Source organism: Lygodium microphyllum, chromosome 7 (genome assembly GCF_053477565.2).
Source record: "Lygodium microphyllum isolate KBCC chromosome 7, Lygodium_microphyllum_v1.1.10, whole genome shotgun sequence".
In the NCBI taxonomy this organism is placed as follows: Eukaryota; Viridiplantae; Streptophyta; class Polypodiopsida; order Schizaeales; family Lygodiaceae; genus Lygodium; species Lygodium microphyllum.
In genome coordinates, this window is record NC_141141.1 from 75,560,862 (window position 1) to 75,575,588 (window position 14,727).

The following is a 14,727-nucleotide window of genomic DNA, read 5'->3' on the forward strand; positions in this document are numbered from 1 at the left end:
ACTTGAATTGAGAAATAGAGAATTGTGATAAACATCATCTTTATCTTATCCTCATTGTACCTTTAATTCCTTATTACATAAAAGTAAGGAATCACATCCTTATAATTCCTTATGTAGGGATTTTCAAAGGAATGTGGGGAATGCTCTGTATTCCCTATTATAAGATGTAGGGAACGTAGGGACTTTCAAAGGAATGTAGGAAATGCTCTATATTCCCTATTATAAGATGTAGGGAATGCAATTTCCTAGTTATAGATGGGGAATACGTACTTGTCTACATAGGAAATATTGGAGAATTTCCTATATTTCACCAAATTGCCTATGTGGGGAACGATTGAAAGTTCCTTGTGCTTGGGAGGCTTGATAGGCCCTGGGATGGGGAGGTTGCGGAGCCTGTGCCTTCTCTGCCACTTCATGTGCCGAGTTCATGAGGGAGGAAGGGATGCACATTGTCGAGCACGTGCAGGAGGGAGAGCTGACCGACAAGGGGCAATTCCTTGAGGAGAGGAGCATGGATGAGCATCCATGGAGATTCCGAAGGTTGCTCTAGTTGGATTCCGAGAGAAGTTTTCTCCCTTTGGCCCTGGGAGGCTTCATATGCCCTGGGATGGGGAGGCTGCGGAGCCTGTGCCTTTTCTACCACTTCATGTGCCTGAGGGGACAATCCCAGGGTCTGGTGCTGCAGCAGTGACTGCCATCGAGCGTTCCTCTCTGTCTCTCAGAAAGAAGAATTAAAAGAACGTGAAAGAGGAGTCTTACTGAGAGGAAATCTCGGCCGCAGACCAGAAGAAACCATGGTCCCCCTAAAATTACAACAAAGATTCAGGTCAGGCAGAAGGATTTTCTGCTGTTGCTGCTGCCATGAAGATGGAGGGGGACGAGTCGTCGCGACGACCTGGTCACAGGGGACGCCATCATGGCCTGCGGCTACCCTGGCGGAGGGGTTGGCGGTATGCTCTGATACCATGTTGAACAGTGCGCAAGGGAGACGAGGTACGGAGGAAGAGAGAGGCGAAGAGAAACATGAGAAACTGAAATGGAACCCCAGAAGTGTGTCAACTGAGCACACATGATAGGAATATATAGAGGGGACTTGGGGTGCTATATATAGACACACTATATATAGCTAACACTGATCTCACTTGTCATATTCTTAGTAATTACCGGCAGCTCAATATCGGGGCACGGTAGGTGGTGCTAGTGGGCAGCAATAGCTCATCGTCTACCGGCGGTGGACACAGCAGCGTGTGCGTGGTGCAGCTGGGGTCGACAGTGTAAGACTCAGATATCTTTGTAAACCTGCTGTAAACCTTGAAGCCCTGGGCTAATCAGAAGTGAATATCTTTGGAGTGGAAGGGGCCGGCACGCATCAGCTAGCAGCACCAGCTCTACTAGCCGCAGCCGCACTGACCGCTGCGCCGATTAGAACTAATTAGAGTTCACACGCACAATAGGGCCTGGACTGTTTGACGTAATAGTAGTAGGACAGAGCTAATTACAATCCAAGATTGGTGATTGCCTGTTGAGACAGAGGCGCGCGGCCGTCGGCCGCTGGCTGGAGGCGGGGGTGGTGACGGAGGCCGGGTCGACAAGAGCTCAAACGTCGCACTGATCAAGTCTCTGTGATTAACTACCTGACAATTAATTCGTCTATTCTGTGAATCATTCAGTATATAATTTGGGCAACCAGACTTAATTCCAGCCGCACTCACAACAAACTCTAGACCACTTACTATATAGAAAGTTCACACTATAACTAGGAAGAATAGCAACCAAACTAGGAAGAATGTAGAATTTGCTAGTTATAACTAGATAATTTTGTCATCACGAATCTCTTCTAACTAGTAAATCCCTTTTTCTAGATAGTATCTAGAAAGTTGAAGCCTTATCTCGTAACATTATCTAGTAAGTTATTGTATATCTAGTAACAATATCAACATAACTAGGATTTTTTTTTTCACTAGTCATAACTAGCAAGTACTATCATCTAACTAGGAAATTATGGATAGTCTTTAAAGTTATTGTAGACTCACGATTTTGCTAGGTAAAACTAGTAAAAAAATATTAGTTTATTTGAAATTTACATTTGTATGTTACTCACTTATGAGCTAAGCTTTCGATTCCACACTTATAGCTATACTCACTAGTTTGTGTAGCCTATGCATAGTCTAGCCTATCCATAGCTTATATATAGCCTAGCTTATACATTAGGCATAGGATAAGCACATGCTAGGTTAGGCATTGGCTCGATAATATAAAGTAGGAACATTATATGCTATGCAAAAGAATACAACTTATATCTGGCATTTTCTAGGCACAAGGTAACCATAGAATATGATAGGGTTGTGTTAGGCGTTGGCTCCTAGCATATGCTTACCCTATGTCTAAACTCTTCCTAGAATATGCTTAGACTATGTATACACATAGGATTGGCTTATAGTATGCCTAGTATTTTTCTAACTTGCCATATGTGTACCCCTATGCCTACCCCTTGTGTATTTATGTTAGACATACCTATGTCTAGCCACTCTATAGCCTCTATCAGTTTGTATGTATGAGGAGCCTATGCATATACCTTGCCTATATAACTAATCCAATCTAAATCTAAGCCTAAGCTTAAGCTCTACCTTACTACCAGCCTATCCCTAACACTAACCTTTAATGTAGTATAAGCCTAGTATATATTGAGTCTAATTCTAATTTAAGGTAAAGAATACAAAGAGTAAGATAGGCTTATACATCATGTGTTACTTCTATAAAAATAAGTTGTATTTAGTCATTTTGTGGATTCTCATTAATTTTGACCTATTTGTAGTACAATTCTAACTTTTTATATGTGTGATGATGATCATATTGTGCTAAACAGACGATAATAAGCAATTAATTTGTTTTACTTTTAGTGAGCAAATAACTAGACATATAGAGATGTAATGATTGTAATATTGATCACTAGTGGAGTGCAATGTGAAATATTACTATTATGGAGACTGTTATCACATAAAGCTATTCATATACTTTAGCTTTAAAGCGATTGTACTCATCTATTTAGAGTGCATTGTTGTCTCTATTTTCTTTTAATTTATTCATATTCATTAAAATTTTCATTAATTAATTGTAATTATAATATTAAAAATAAAATATTAGAGCTAGGTTGAGGCTTATGTTAGAACTAATCATTTTGAGTGCGATTGAGTCGTCCTCATTTACACTGTTTGCTAGTTATTATATGCTTTTGTAATTAATTTGGCTCAATTTTCCATCGCAATCATCACTCTGATACCATGGAGTTGATTCTTACACATGGTCTATGATCATAGCAGCAAAGTAATGGTTGAAGTATTGGTGTAGTGAACCACTAAAATATTACACCACATACTTCTCATAGATTATCTTAAGGGACTGAGAATTAGCAAGATTAGTTGAAGAAGTTGATCTCTCACTTGTGCACAAGTAAATAGCATGCAATCTATTGATTTTAGTGGGGATTAGAAGAATAAGGGTATATAGCACATGAAAGACAGTGTGGAAGAAGAGGTTTTAGTAATGGATAGTAGGGTTTTGGATGTTTTCTACCTAATTAGCTATGAAGCCAAAGAAGCTTTGTAAGACCTCCATTGAGGCAGCATGATGCATATAGATATCATCAAGATAAGGTTTCTTAAAAAGGACATCTGTGTTGGTGTTGCCTAGCTCTATGTGTATTCAAAGTGTGTTGCACTCGCAAAAGGAAAAGAAGTGTTTGACAAGTTCCCAGTACCAAACAAAGTCTCTTGAAGTGCCTTGATCACTAGAGATAGGCAAAGCATGGACATGGTGCCGAAGCTTTGAGATGTTTTGGCAACATCTCAAAGGTGAGCGTCTACAAATTTGGTCATTCACACTTGCATTATGAAAGCTTCTATCAAAGAAGGGAAAAAAGATACATACCAAGGTACACAAGCTGGGGCTTATTTAGTCACTTTTGGTTGCATCTTCAAGGCATGTGGATGCATAGAAGTGGCATAGAAGGGCTAAGAAATACACATGATATAGTAGTTGTGGCATTGTATTGGTAGATATGTGCGTTGAACTTAGCTTGCTTGCAAAAGCACAAGAAGTGTTTAATAAGCTGCCAACTCAAAATTTAGTTAGCTTACTAGCCAAGCCAATGAAAGCCAAAGTTGGAGGCTTTGATCATATATTACACGACTCTTTACATATTGGAGGGATTTCAGAGCACTAAATATTGGAGGGATTTCGGAGCACTAATTAATGGTGCCAGGATACCATCATCGATCTAGACAAGGTGGCTCAAAAAGATCATTCGCTATGGAGGTTGGGGCATAAACATGAGTCAACACTTGGTCACTCAGTTCTCACCAATTGTTGAACTCCATTGCTAGCCCCTTTTCCTCTATACATGCTTCTTCAGCAATACATCTATAATATTATTACTTGACAAATGTCACAGAGCATATCAGGCTCCAATACCATGAAGAAACTGTAAGCAAGAAGGGAATAGAGATGGCTCTAATACCCCACTTGACTATAGAATAGAGGGGTTAACATCCACCACTCTAAAGGTATTCTTGTTATTCAAAAATTCATGCTATCTTGGTCTTTCATCTCTTGCACTCAAGCTCTAACATACTCGTTCAAGCAATGGTTTCTTGCTAACTACAATTACTTTATCCACATCTACCACCACAATCTATTCAAAAGGAAAACCCTTTGTTGGCATGAATGATAATGACAATTCACAGATAAGGCAAACATAAACTCATGATTTACAACTTCAACACTTATGTAGTCTCTCTTTTCCATTGATTTATATTTGTGTACTTGTCTCTCTTGTGATATTAATATTGTGTACAACTTCAACACTTATATTTGTGTACTTGTCTCTCTTGTGATATTAATATTGTGATATTTGTGTACCCATATATCTCTTTCGAAAATCGGGGTGTGGGTGTTAGTAAGAGGGGTTTTACTTTTTCCAATGCTGTTCCAAACTTCTCGGACATATCAAGTGTTTCATGAGGTGCAAGGGACCAATCAAAGCTATGTAACAAGCTTGCAAGAGAAAACTGCACATTGCATAAGGCCAATGGTATCCCCATGCATATGTGTCTACCTCCTCCAAATGGAACTAGCTCAAAATTGTGTCCGTGAACATCAATGCTTGTGTGCATGACTCTTTCAGGAATAAGTTCCAAAGGTCTCTCCCAAACACTTTCACCATGTCCCAATGACCATGCATTGACTATGAGACGTGTGCCCTTGGGTATGGAATATCCTGTGATTTCACAAGAGTCTAAAGCTTCACGTGCTCCAAGAAGGGGTGACGGTGGATGGAGTCGTAATGTCTCCTTTACAATGGCTTGCAAGTACTTGAGTTGTTGGATGTCTGATTCTTGCACCATGCTATTCTTTTCCACTACACAATCACATAGGAGCTCTGTCATTGCCCATTCAACACAAACTCCCTTGGTATCAGTGCCAACTGCGAAGAGGTCCTACATGTACACAGAGACAACCTTTGGTGAAGATGAATATAATATGCAACTATTCCCATCAAGATGACCATAACAAGAAGAACCCTAAGATCCAAATTTAACTTCCAAGATGTGAGAAGAAGAAAACCATTCAATACAAACCATCAAGGCACCCTTAACTTCCTCCATGTTGAGCTTGTACGATTCTGGAGTAGTCGAAGTAGTAAGGGACATAAGGAAGTCAAGGAAATGCCCCCCTCTTTCACACTCTAGATGAGAGTGCTCTCATATGGTGCACTTCCAAAAAGAGTTGAGTTTCTTGTGGAGCTGTTTCTTTTTGCCCTCATACCCTTGCAAGTCAAGGCTTCGTAAGAAGGGATGTAGTCCCCAAGGTTGAAGACTCCTACCAGCCAAAGAAGTCATTGATCATTTTCTTGAACTCCTCTACTTGGGGGGTAGGAGCACTAGTCCACTCAAAGAAACAATTCCCCATGACCATGTGGCTGATGTTGTTAGCTGCCAATGTGAAAACCTTGTCCAAGGTTCACAAAAGACATTTTTGGTAGTAGTAGATGTAGAAATCTTCAACTCAAAAAATGTGAATGAGATTTTTGAATGAAAATGCTTGGGGGAGAAGAGGTGGGAGGTGCACAGGCGGCCTGCAATCCCAACTGGGGTTCGTTCCAGGACGATGGTTGCAAGGGCGACGGGTAAACCTAAATGAGTAGGGGCCGGACCCCTGCTATGGCGGTTGCAAGGCCGACGACTCCATCACGGCCCCCATCCACGACCAGCTCCGGCGTCGCAGCCGGAGGCTCCTGGCTGACACCTGTGTGGCCGCTGGAGGCAGCGGCAGCATCCCTCCTCGACGCCTTCGCTGTAGAGGAGTTTGACGCCAAGGAACTCGCCCTCTACCTCGTCGCCCTGTCCCCCGACGCCGATCAGGCCGGCCAGTTTCTCGTCTCCGGTGGTAGCTCCGACGGCCTGCAGTCATTCGACGTCTTCCTGCGCTCAAAAGGCTCAGGTCGCCGCTTCTTTCCCACAAGCATGGGCATGAGCACCGGTGCTGTCACATGAGGGACCAGCGGGGGCCGTAGGGGGCAAAGCCGATGCCCTTGCAGTGGTACATGAGGAGGCAGCCGTATGCGTAGCGTGGGCGACTGGCGAAGATGTGGTCGTGGTCCTTGAAGCAGGCGCGCACCATGGCGGCGGACGACACCACGATGCACGGGACCCGGCCCAGCCTGTTGCAGGTACATGATGGGGCCGTATCGCCGGGCCAGTACGCCCAACGACACCTATGGCGACTTCCCAGCCACCTGCAGGAAATTCCCAAGGAACGGCAATGCTTGTTCCTGCTGCTGCTGTGCTGATAGCAGGCATGGCCTGTCGTCTCCCTTGGCAATACCAGTGTGGCCGTGCAGGCCTCTAATGTCCAAGTTGACTTGACTCTAGATTGGAGATACTCGTATAGCAACACATGGCTTCCTCAACCCCTGTCCGATGTAGGTGAAGCTGGCATCTAGGTGCTTGGGATGCATGCAGGGGTCTCAACAAATATCAAAGAGGAAGGAGGATTACTGCAATGGTATGATGTGTCAATCATTTTTTGACCTGTTTTCTGTAGCTGTTTCTTTAAACAGGGCAATGCATTGTTTTCTAGTTACATATATTAGCTTTGGCCACATCAGGGTTAGTCAGTGACAACAGGGTTAGTTGTCATATCAGGGGCTTTGGCCACATCAGGGTTAGTCAGTGACAATAGAAGCAGTTGGATGCAAGAGTAAATGCAAATACATTATTGAGTTTGGCAGCTGAATTTTTGATGCCATTATGTCGGCTATGTCATTTGTATTCAATCCAGGGATAAGGTGAGCCTGCCATGATGGGAGATGCCATGAGTTCATCCTGTTATTAAATCTCTTAGATTATTTAGTCTGGCACCTGAAGTGGTAGTCACATTGGACACTTCAGTTTTTAAGCCAGTTTAGGCATTTTGGGCTGCAAGAGGGCCAGTCCCAGTAGAGGTAGGAGCCACAACAACAGATTTTAGTAAGCTACATGATTGAGAGGATTCAGTTAGATGTAGTTAGATTGTTGTAGGTTAAGTTGGTTGGGCATCGGTACTGTATATCATTCTTTAATGATTCTTGTAGATTATTCAGTAAGGTAGCTAAAATGATGGTTTTTTTGCATGCAATTTGTTTTGTATTTTTCACTCTGGACTCATATTGGACCTATGTTCTTGCAAAAACAGTTCTGCTTATTGAGCTATGTTAATATAAGTGAGCTTTTGGTGTGAACTCGATGGAGAAGGTAGGCATCTAGTGGGTAGCATCATATCATGATGTGGGATACATTTTACTTCCATTTTTAATCTCCTTTGGTCATAGGAGAATTTGCATACTATGGACTTGGGTGTACTCTTGTTTGGCATAATGGAGTACCTAGATGGGTTGATTGTTCAGGATTGTTGGATTGCTATAGTTTGTATGGGTGCTGAGTTGGTGGGTTGGCACAGCATAATTTGGAAGTGCAAGGACAATAGTTGAGCACCCAAGCACAAGGGCCATCTAGAAGAACACTCTGATGTCTAGCATGCCCTTGGTCAACTCACATTTGGGGATATCGTGAAATACTTGTAAGCTTCTTCGATGCACTATTGTTGCATTTTATGATCCTTGTAGTGCATTATGATAATTTTGAAGAGCCCCTCTCATGCATTTTTCTAGGACCAGCAATTGCTCACATTTGGGGATATCCTAAAATCCTTGTAAGCTTCTTTGGTGCACTCCTGATGCATTTGTGATCCTTGTAGTGCATCATGACAATTTTGGAGAAGAGCATTTCTCATGCATTTTGTAGAATTATCAATTGCCTTGAATGAAATAATGCCTTGGAGCTGTGGCCCTCATGGGTGCTAACATTAATGCCATTCAAATTCCCCTTTTGGCATTTGGTGGTAGAGACTGTCTTGTACATATATATGATGTTTGCAGCTATTGTGACTTGTACATTCATAGTCTATCATTCCTTTGTCAACATGGTGGTCATTTAATTCACTTTCAAAGTTCATGTTTTGGAGGTAGATATATTTTTTGTCTTATGCTATTGAAGAGTTTTTCTTATTTGTGTACAATATTTGTCATCATAGTTTCTGATGTCTTTTACCCCTTTCTGTGGTAGGTTCGCATTGATCCTAGTGGGTCATAAGTAGTCTGATCACATTCTGATAAGAGCATGCACATGTATGACATATCAGATGGAAGCATTTTATCCTTGGGGCAAGGTCATGCTAAAGTAATAACAGGGATATTTGCAAACATCAACAACAGTTTCAGCTACTTGTTGCAGGTTCGACAAGGCCATGGTTTAGCCATTTCAAGTTTGCACATTGCTTTTTCATGTAGTGATGGTATTGTGTAGATTTTTATGCTTGAGTCTCTTGCATTTACTGCAACTTTTCCTTGACCAATGCCATTTGGATTTCATGACTTGACAGATACAAACACATGCTTCCGAGTCCTACCTTGCCGCACATAATGTAAATGGGATCTCATATCCTGATGCTATTGCTTGTCAATTTGTAACATCGCACAAGCTTGGTAAGTTTTATTTTGAGATAGCATTAGTGAGTCCTTACATTGAGAAGAAACTTAAAGCTGTAAGGCGTAAAGTGCTTCGGTTTTGATAATACATTAGTCAGGTTTCTCTTCAATCACTATTTTTACATCAATTTTGGTTCTTCCAGTTGTTGTATATGCCGATCATAGTTTATTTGTTTGGATATTGAGAACTTTTCAAAGGTCAAGACCTCTATTCCATTATTGTTCAGGCCTATGCTTATTAGAAGTTGTTAAGTTCTCTATTGAGTGGAAGATCTGGTAACCAGTCCTTGACAGTAAACCTAAATGAGTAGGGGCACAGGACTTGGACTTCTGCGAAGATGCAAATGGGGAGGGAGGAGGACTTCCTCTCTCACGTGCTTCTGAAAACAGGGTTTGAGCTTTAGATAATGCTTCTTCCATTCTTGCTACACCTGCAGACCCAGTGAGATGCAACACTCGGTCTCTTAAAAGCTGTTGATCTTCCAACACCTGTTTTTGAATGGCCTGATTGTCATGACTTGCATCGGCTCCAGCATTATCAGTGTCATTAGAAAACTAGGTGCGCTTCTGTAACATGGAAAGCTCCAATTGACAAGCGACCCGTATAAGATCTTCTTCCAAAATCTGGGCATCTTGCACCTTCCAAGCCACAAACTGATAGAGGTATGAGCACCAGGCAGCATCAAACTCTGCAAGCTGCACAGTAAAGGGCCGTACTGAAGAGCTTCCTCAGGCAGCATCAAACTCTGCAAGCTGCAGCATCAAACTACTGAAGTTGAAATTACTCCCTGCAAAAAGCTGTGTCAAAGTCTCCTTGAAGGTCGACTCGTCCATGTCTGGGAGATATGCAGGCTTTCCCTCTCTTCTTCTGTCTCAAGACTGGACTACAACACTGTATGGGAGATGTTGTCTATCTCAGGATTGGACTACTTCAACACGAAGTATTTTGTTGACAGTAGTCTGAATGCTACCTCGAAGGCCACATGCGAGCAGATTTGTGCTCAAAATTGCTCCTGTGCAGCAGCATTTTACCATGCCAACACATCGGCTTGCTTCCTTGTGGATATCTTAGAGGGCAGCTTATACCAAACCTTGGATCCACATATTGTGGGTTTTCTTAAGTTTGACAGAAGAGATTTGCATTTCAACTCAACAAGAAGTTCCAATTCTAGAATGGCATCAGCCAGAAAGGCTTGGATCATTGGGCTAGCAATAGGCATCGCATGAAGTTTGTTCATCACTCTCTTGGCATTTTCCATCCATGTCAGAAGATCGGCCACTACGAGGAAGCACCACAATGATGGCGAGGATTCAGAGAGTATAGACCAAGGGTTGATAGATTTAGCTGGCATTAGCCCAACAAGATTCTCTTTCAAGGAGCTCGAGGTTGCAACAGGAGGGTTTGTTGAGAAGCTAGGCCAGGGAGGGTTTGGTGCGGTGTATAAGGGTGTGTTGCCGGATGGGCGAACCATCGCAGTTAAGAAGCTAGAGGGTGCACTGAGGGTGCACTGCAAGGTCACAAAGAGTTTTATGCAGAGGTAGCAGCATTGGGCAGTATACACCATTGGCATCTTGTGCAAATGTATGGCTTCTGTGCAGAAGCCTCCCATAGGCTCTTGGTTTACGAGTACCTGCCCAATGGGTCCTTGGGAAGATGGCTTTTCTCCCCTCTAGATTCTAGGACCCCCATCTTGAACTGGCAAATGAGGCTTCATATAGCTTTAGGCATGGCTAAAGGCCTTTCTTATTTACACATAGAGTGCAAAGACAAGATCCTCCATCTAGATATCAAGCCTCAAAATGTGTTGCTAGATGCCAATTTCGTGGCCAAACTTGCTGACTTCGGACTATCTAGGTTTGTCAGCAGAGAAGAAAGATATGTTTTCACAACAATGAGGGGGACACCAGGGTATGTGGCACCTGAATGGCTCTTGGATTCTGCCGTCATAGAAAAGAGCGATGTGTACAGCTTTGGCATGGTGTTGCTGGAGCTGATAAGTGGGCGAAGGAATCACATCTGGCCATTGGCTTTGCGAGAGACCATGAGTGATGCAGGTTATGTGATGGAGAATTGCTACTTTCCAGCTCTAGCCTTGAGGATGGTGAAGGAGAAGAGAGGTGTGAAGCTAGTGGATGCAAGGCTGGGGCATGAATTTGATGGGGACGAAGCCAAGAAAATAGTGAGAAATGCTCTGCTATGTGTCCAGGAGGACTCCACAAGGAGACCTGACATGTGCAAGGTAGCGCAAATGCTGGATAAGGACTATGGGGAGGTCCCTGATCCTCCCCTCACTCAGAGTTTGCATGCCTTTTTGGAAGCCCATTTGCATATGATGAGATTGTCAACCAGCTCATTATCATTGGCCTCTCGTGATGGGGCCGGCGATATCCATGAAAACAGCTGCTGTTTTGAGTACTCCCAGTTGTCAGCCAGGTAGTCTGTACTGCTGAGATTGATCTTTCCCATATTTTTTCAGAAGGTAGTGTAAGTCTGGCAAATGATACTATATTTCCAGAGGAAAGGCTAGAATTTGAAGATTGGGAGTGCTATTCAGAGGGGCGCTCTCCCTTCATCACAAAAATGGTGAAATAAATTTTCCCTTCAATGAACAAGAGCGAACATTGTGTGCTTGAGAATTGCCTTGTGCTGCTATATTTCTCTTTCTTTGCTAATTTTAATAGTTGATGAGGCTTTTATAGAAAGGAAAAGGAAAGTATAGAAAACTATGTCATTGATGTGCTCCCTAACTAGGGATAAATTTCCCCTCAAGATCAAGCTACATCCCCCTGATAATTACTATATTAGCATGCCTTTACGGGTGATGCTTCTAAGTACGTATTAATGAGATCCTTCCGGTATCTTCACAAAGAAACTAAGGCTTCATTAGGGCTGCAGCCCTTTGATTGAAATATTTAGATTGCCATATCCTGGCAAAGGTACATTGCATCTGTAGCATGTTCGTTTAATTGTTATACCGAACGTTTTGTTTCATGCGACTGCTGTTGCTTCAGAGGCATTTGATTGTTTTTACTGGGAATGAGACCATTGTGCATGCTCAGAACGTCACAGCATGGCTCCCTCACTCTCTACGTTGCAAGAGCCTGGGTTAACACAGATGCCATAGTCTCCACAGTAGTTAGGAAGGAGGCATGCGCTGGTAGAGCTGTTGATGAGCTCCCAGGCATCCAAGGGAGCTGGTGATATTGGCCATCACCAGGTAGGCATCCTAGTTTTGCTCACCAGGAAGGAAACAGGTAGGCAGAGTGCGCACCATTGAATATTGGCCATTCTCAGTTTTGCTCACCTGTTTGAAGGTGGACAACTCTTATATGCTCTTAGAGGTTTGGCAACAATGATGGGTCAGTGGCTTCTTTTGCTTGGCTGGCAAGCATTGGAGAAATATAATCTTCAAGTTGCACTTAGTGTATAGTGGCTCATGGTGCAAAAACAAGTTATAATAAAAGATACAGTCATTGGAAGTTTAAGCCTAGATAATGTTAATGTAGTAGAATAGGGACAATTTGGATTTCACATTATAGTTTGCTACTTAATTGGCAAAAATTCTATTATTCACTTTTACTTTATTAAAATCACTTTTTAAATCAATTATTTTTCTATTATTATTTATATAAAAAATATTAAAATAGCATTCTATGAGATTTGATTATGTCATTATATGCCTCCTATATGCTAAGTTTATATGATAAAGTTACTACATAGATGTGATATATTATAATTTCTTATCTGGTAACTTTTTCGATGAAGTTACTGTATAGATAATGCCTATTTCTGAAGTTACTATATAGTAAATTTTTTAAATAAAGTTACTATATAGATAGTTATGATAATAAACTTCCTATATAGTAAGTTAACCAAAAAAATCTTTCTATATGGTAAGTTAACTAGAAAAATGTTTCTACATTGGAAACTATGTTTCTAGATTGGCAATCTAGTAAAGTTTGATTTTTCCTATATTAGACTCTTTCTAGTTATGTGGAAATCTAACTAGCAAATTCTCTTTTTTTTCCTATATAGTAAGTTGTTTAGAGTTTCTTGTGATTGCTCTGTGATCAACTACCTGACAACTAATTTCTACATCTTGATACAATGACTCAACAGCAACAAAGCTCCCCAGTCTCACCTCCTGCTGGTCCCTTTGCTCATGAGCTTGGAAGCAGCAACAGTACCTAGATTAATAACACACGTTGTCCGTTCCCCTCCTCCTCTTTGCTCCCCCCATCATCATCACCACCACCACCACCAACACCACCGTCATCAGCCCATGGTCATGTAATGTTGGATCATCCCTTATGTCTGGCGCCCTACATCCACAGTATTCCGCTACTCTTTACCACCTCTGATGCCCTTGAGCTGGAATATTCCGTCCCCCCCTTCGAGGAATCCCCCTTTCATCCTGATACAACTTCACAATCTCCATTCTTAGCAAGCTCTGAGTTCATTCCTGATGATCAGGAATATGATAAAGTATTGTACATGACTGATACTGATGAAGAAATCAGGGACAAGATTTTTGAATCACTTCAATTTGAGGGGCTTCTTGCATGCTACGAGAGGGAATCCCTTGTCGCAGACAGTCAGTCCTATACCCAAGATGATGACATCTGTTTACTTCAGGCAACATCACTATTGTCGAATCCTGACACCCACTTTCCTGCCACCATGTCGGAGAATATAAGCAACATCACAGGTCCACATGAGCTACCCAATGGTAACCAGGATACTTATCTCAAGTGCTTCAACCAGGAACATGCAATCTCATTCCCAGGAGGGAGCTCTCCTACTGCTTTAAACGTCACGCATGGCTATGTGGAAAAGGAAGCAGCATATGAATGGATTGATCTCAGTGATTTAATTGAACCCATGTCCGAACAGATCAATCTTTATGATGATCGTGGGGCATACACAGTAACATTATCTGTTAACACAGAGAAGCTCAACTTGCATGATGGCTACCATTGGCGTAAATATGGACGAAAGAAGATTAAGTCAAAGGGAGACGATCACCCAAGGTAAATGCTCTTTCATTCGAAACGAGGTATTCCATGAAAGGCCGTGTAAGATTAGGATGGTATTATTTAACTCATGTTTATGGAAGAATATCAACCTGAGTCGTAACCGAAAATTGTGATCTCTTCATGCAACGCACACACTTAATTATCTTAGGTAGGATAATGAAAAATCTTATGGAAATTTCGCTTGTAAAATCCGCTACTCGGACATGTCCTCGTTTGCATTAGGGATTATCTGAAGTGTGCCATAAAGGGCTGCCTTGCTAGGAAGAGGGCGGAGCTCTCAAGTGACAGAGAAGGCCACTCCATCTTCACTTACAAACACCGCCACAATCACCACCCCTATCGGTAACATCCAAGGAGAACTCATTCTCAAAAGGGGAGACGACCTTCGCATGAAAGAGGGGACATCCCTATCATCTCATTTCAGTCAGTTTTATGTTATCATGAAGAATTTGTTGTCATAGGATGATAATAGATATTGAGTTCAAAAACAACTTTGTTAAAGGCATTCCAAATTATTAGATAGAGCAAACCAATTAAGATACTACGTCCGTATTCATTTACTTCTAGACTTTTAACATAGATTAACAAAGGCAGACAAAAGAAAAGGG

At 42.0% G+C, this 14,727-nt stretch overlaps 1 protein-coding gene across 1 annotated transcript; it reads right to left on the reverse strand.

The window, feature by feature from the left end:
• Positions 1-1,281: 1,281 nt before the first annotated feature.
• Positions 1,282-5,663, reverse strand: LOC148033598 (7-ethoxycoumarin O-deethylase-like). Its single transcript, XM_087680940.1, has 4 exons — positions 5,637-5,663; positions 4,971-5,495; positions 1,500-1,634; positions 1,282-1,413 (listed from the first exon to the last, which is right to left on the reverse strand). The coding sequence occupies exons 1-4, from the start codon at positions 5,661-5,663 to the stop codon at positions 1,282-1,284; spliced, it is 819 nt and encodes a 272-aa protein (XP_087537066.1).
• Positions 5,664-14,727: the final 9,064 nt, after the last annotated feature.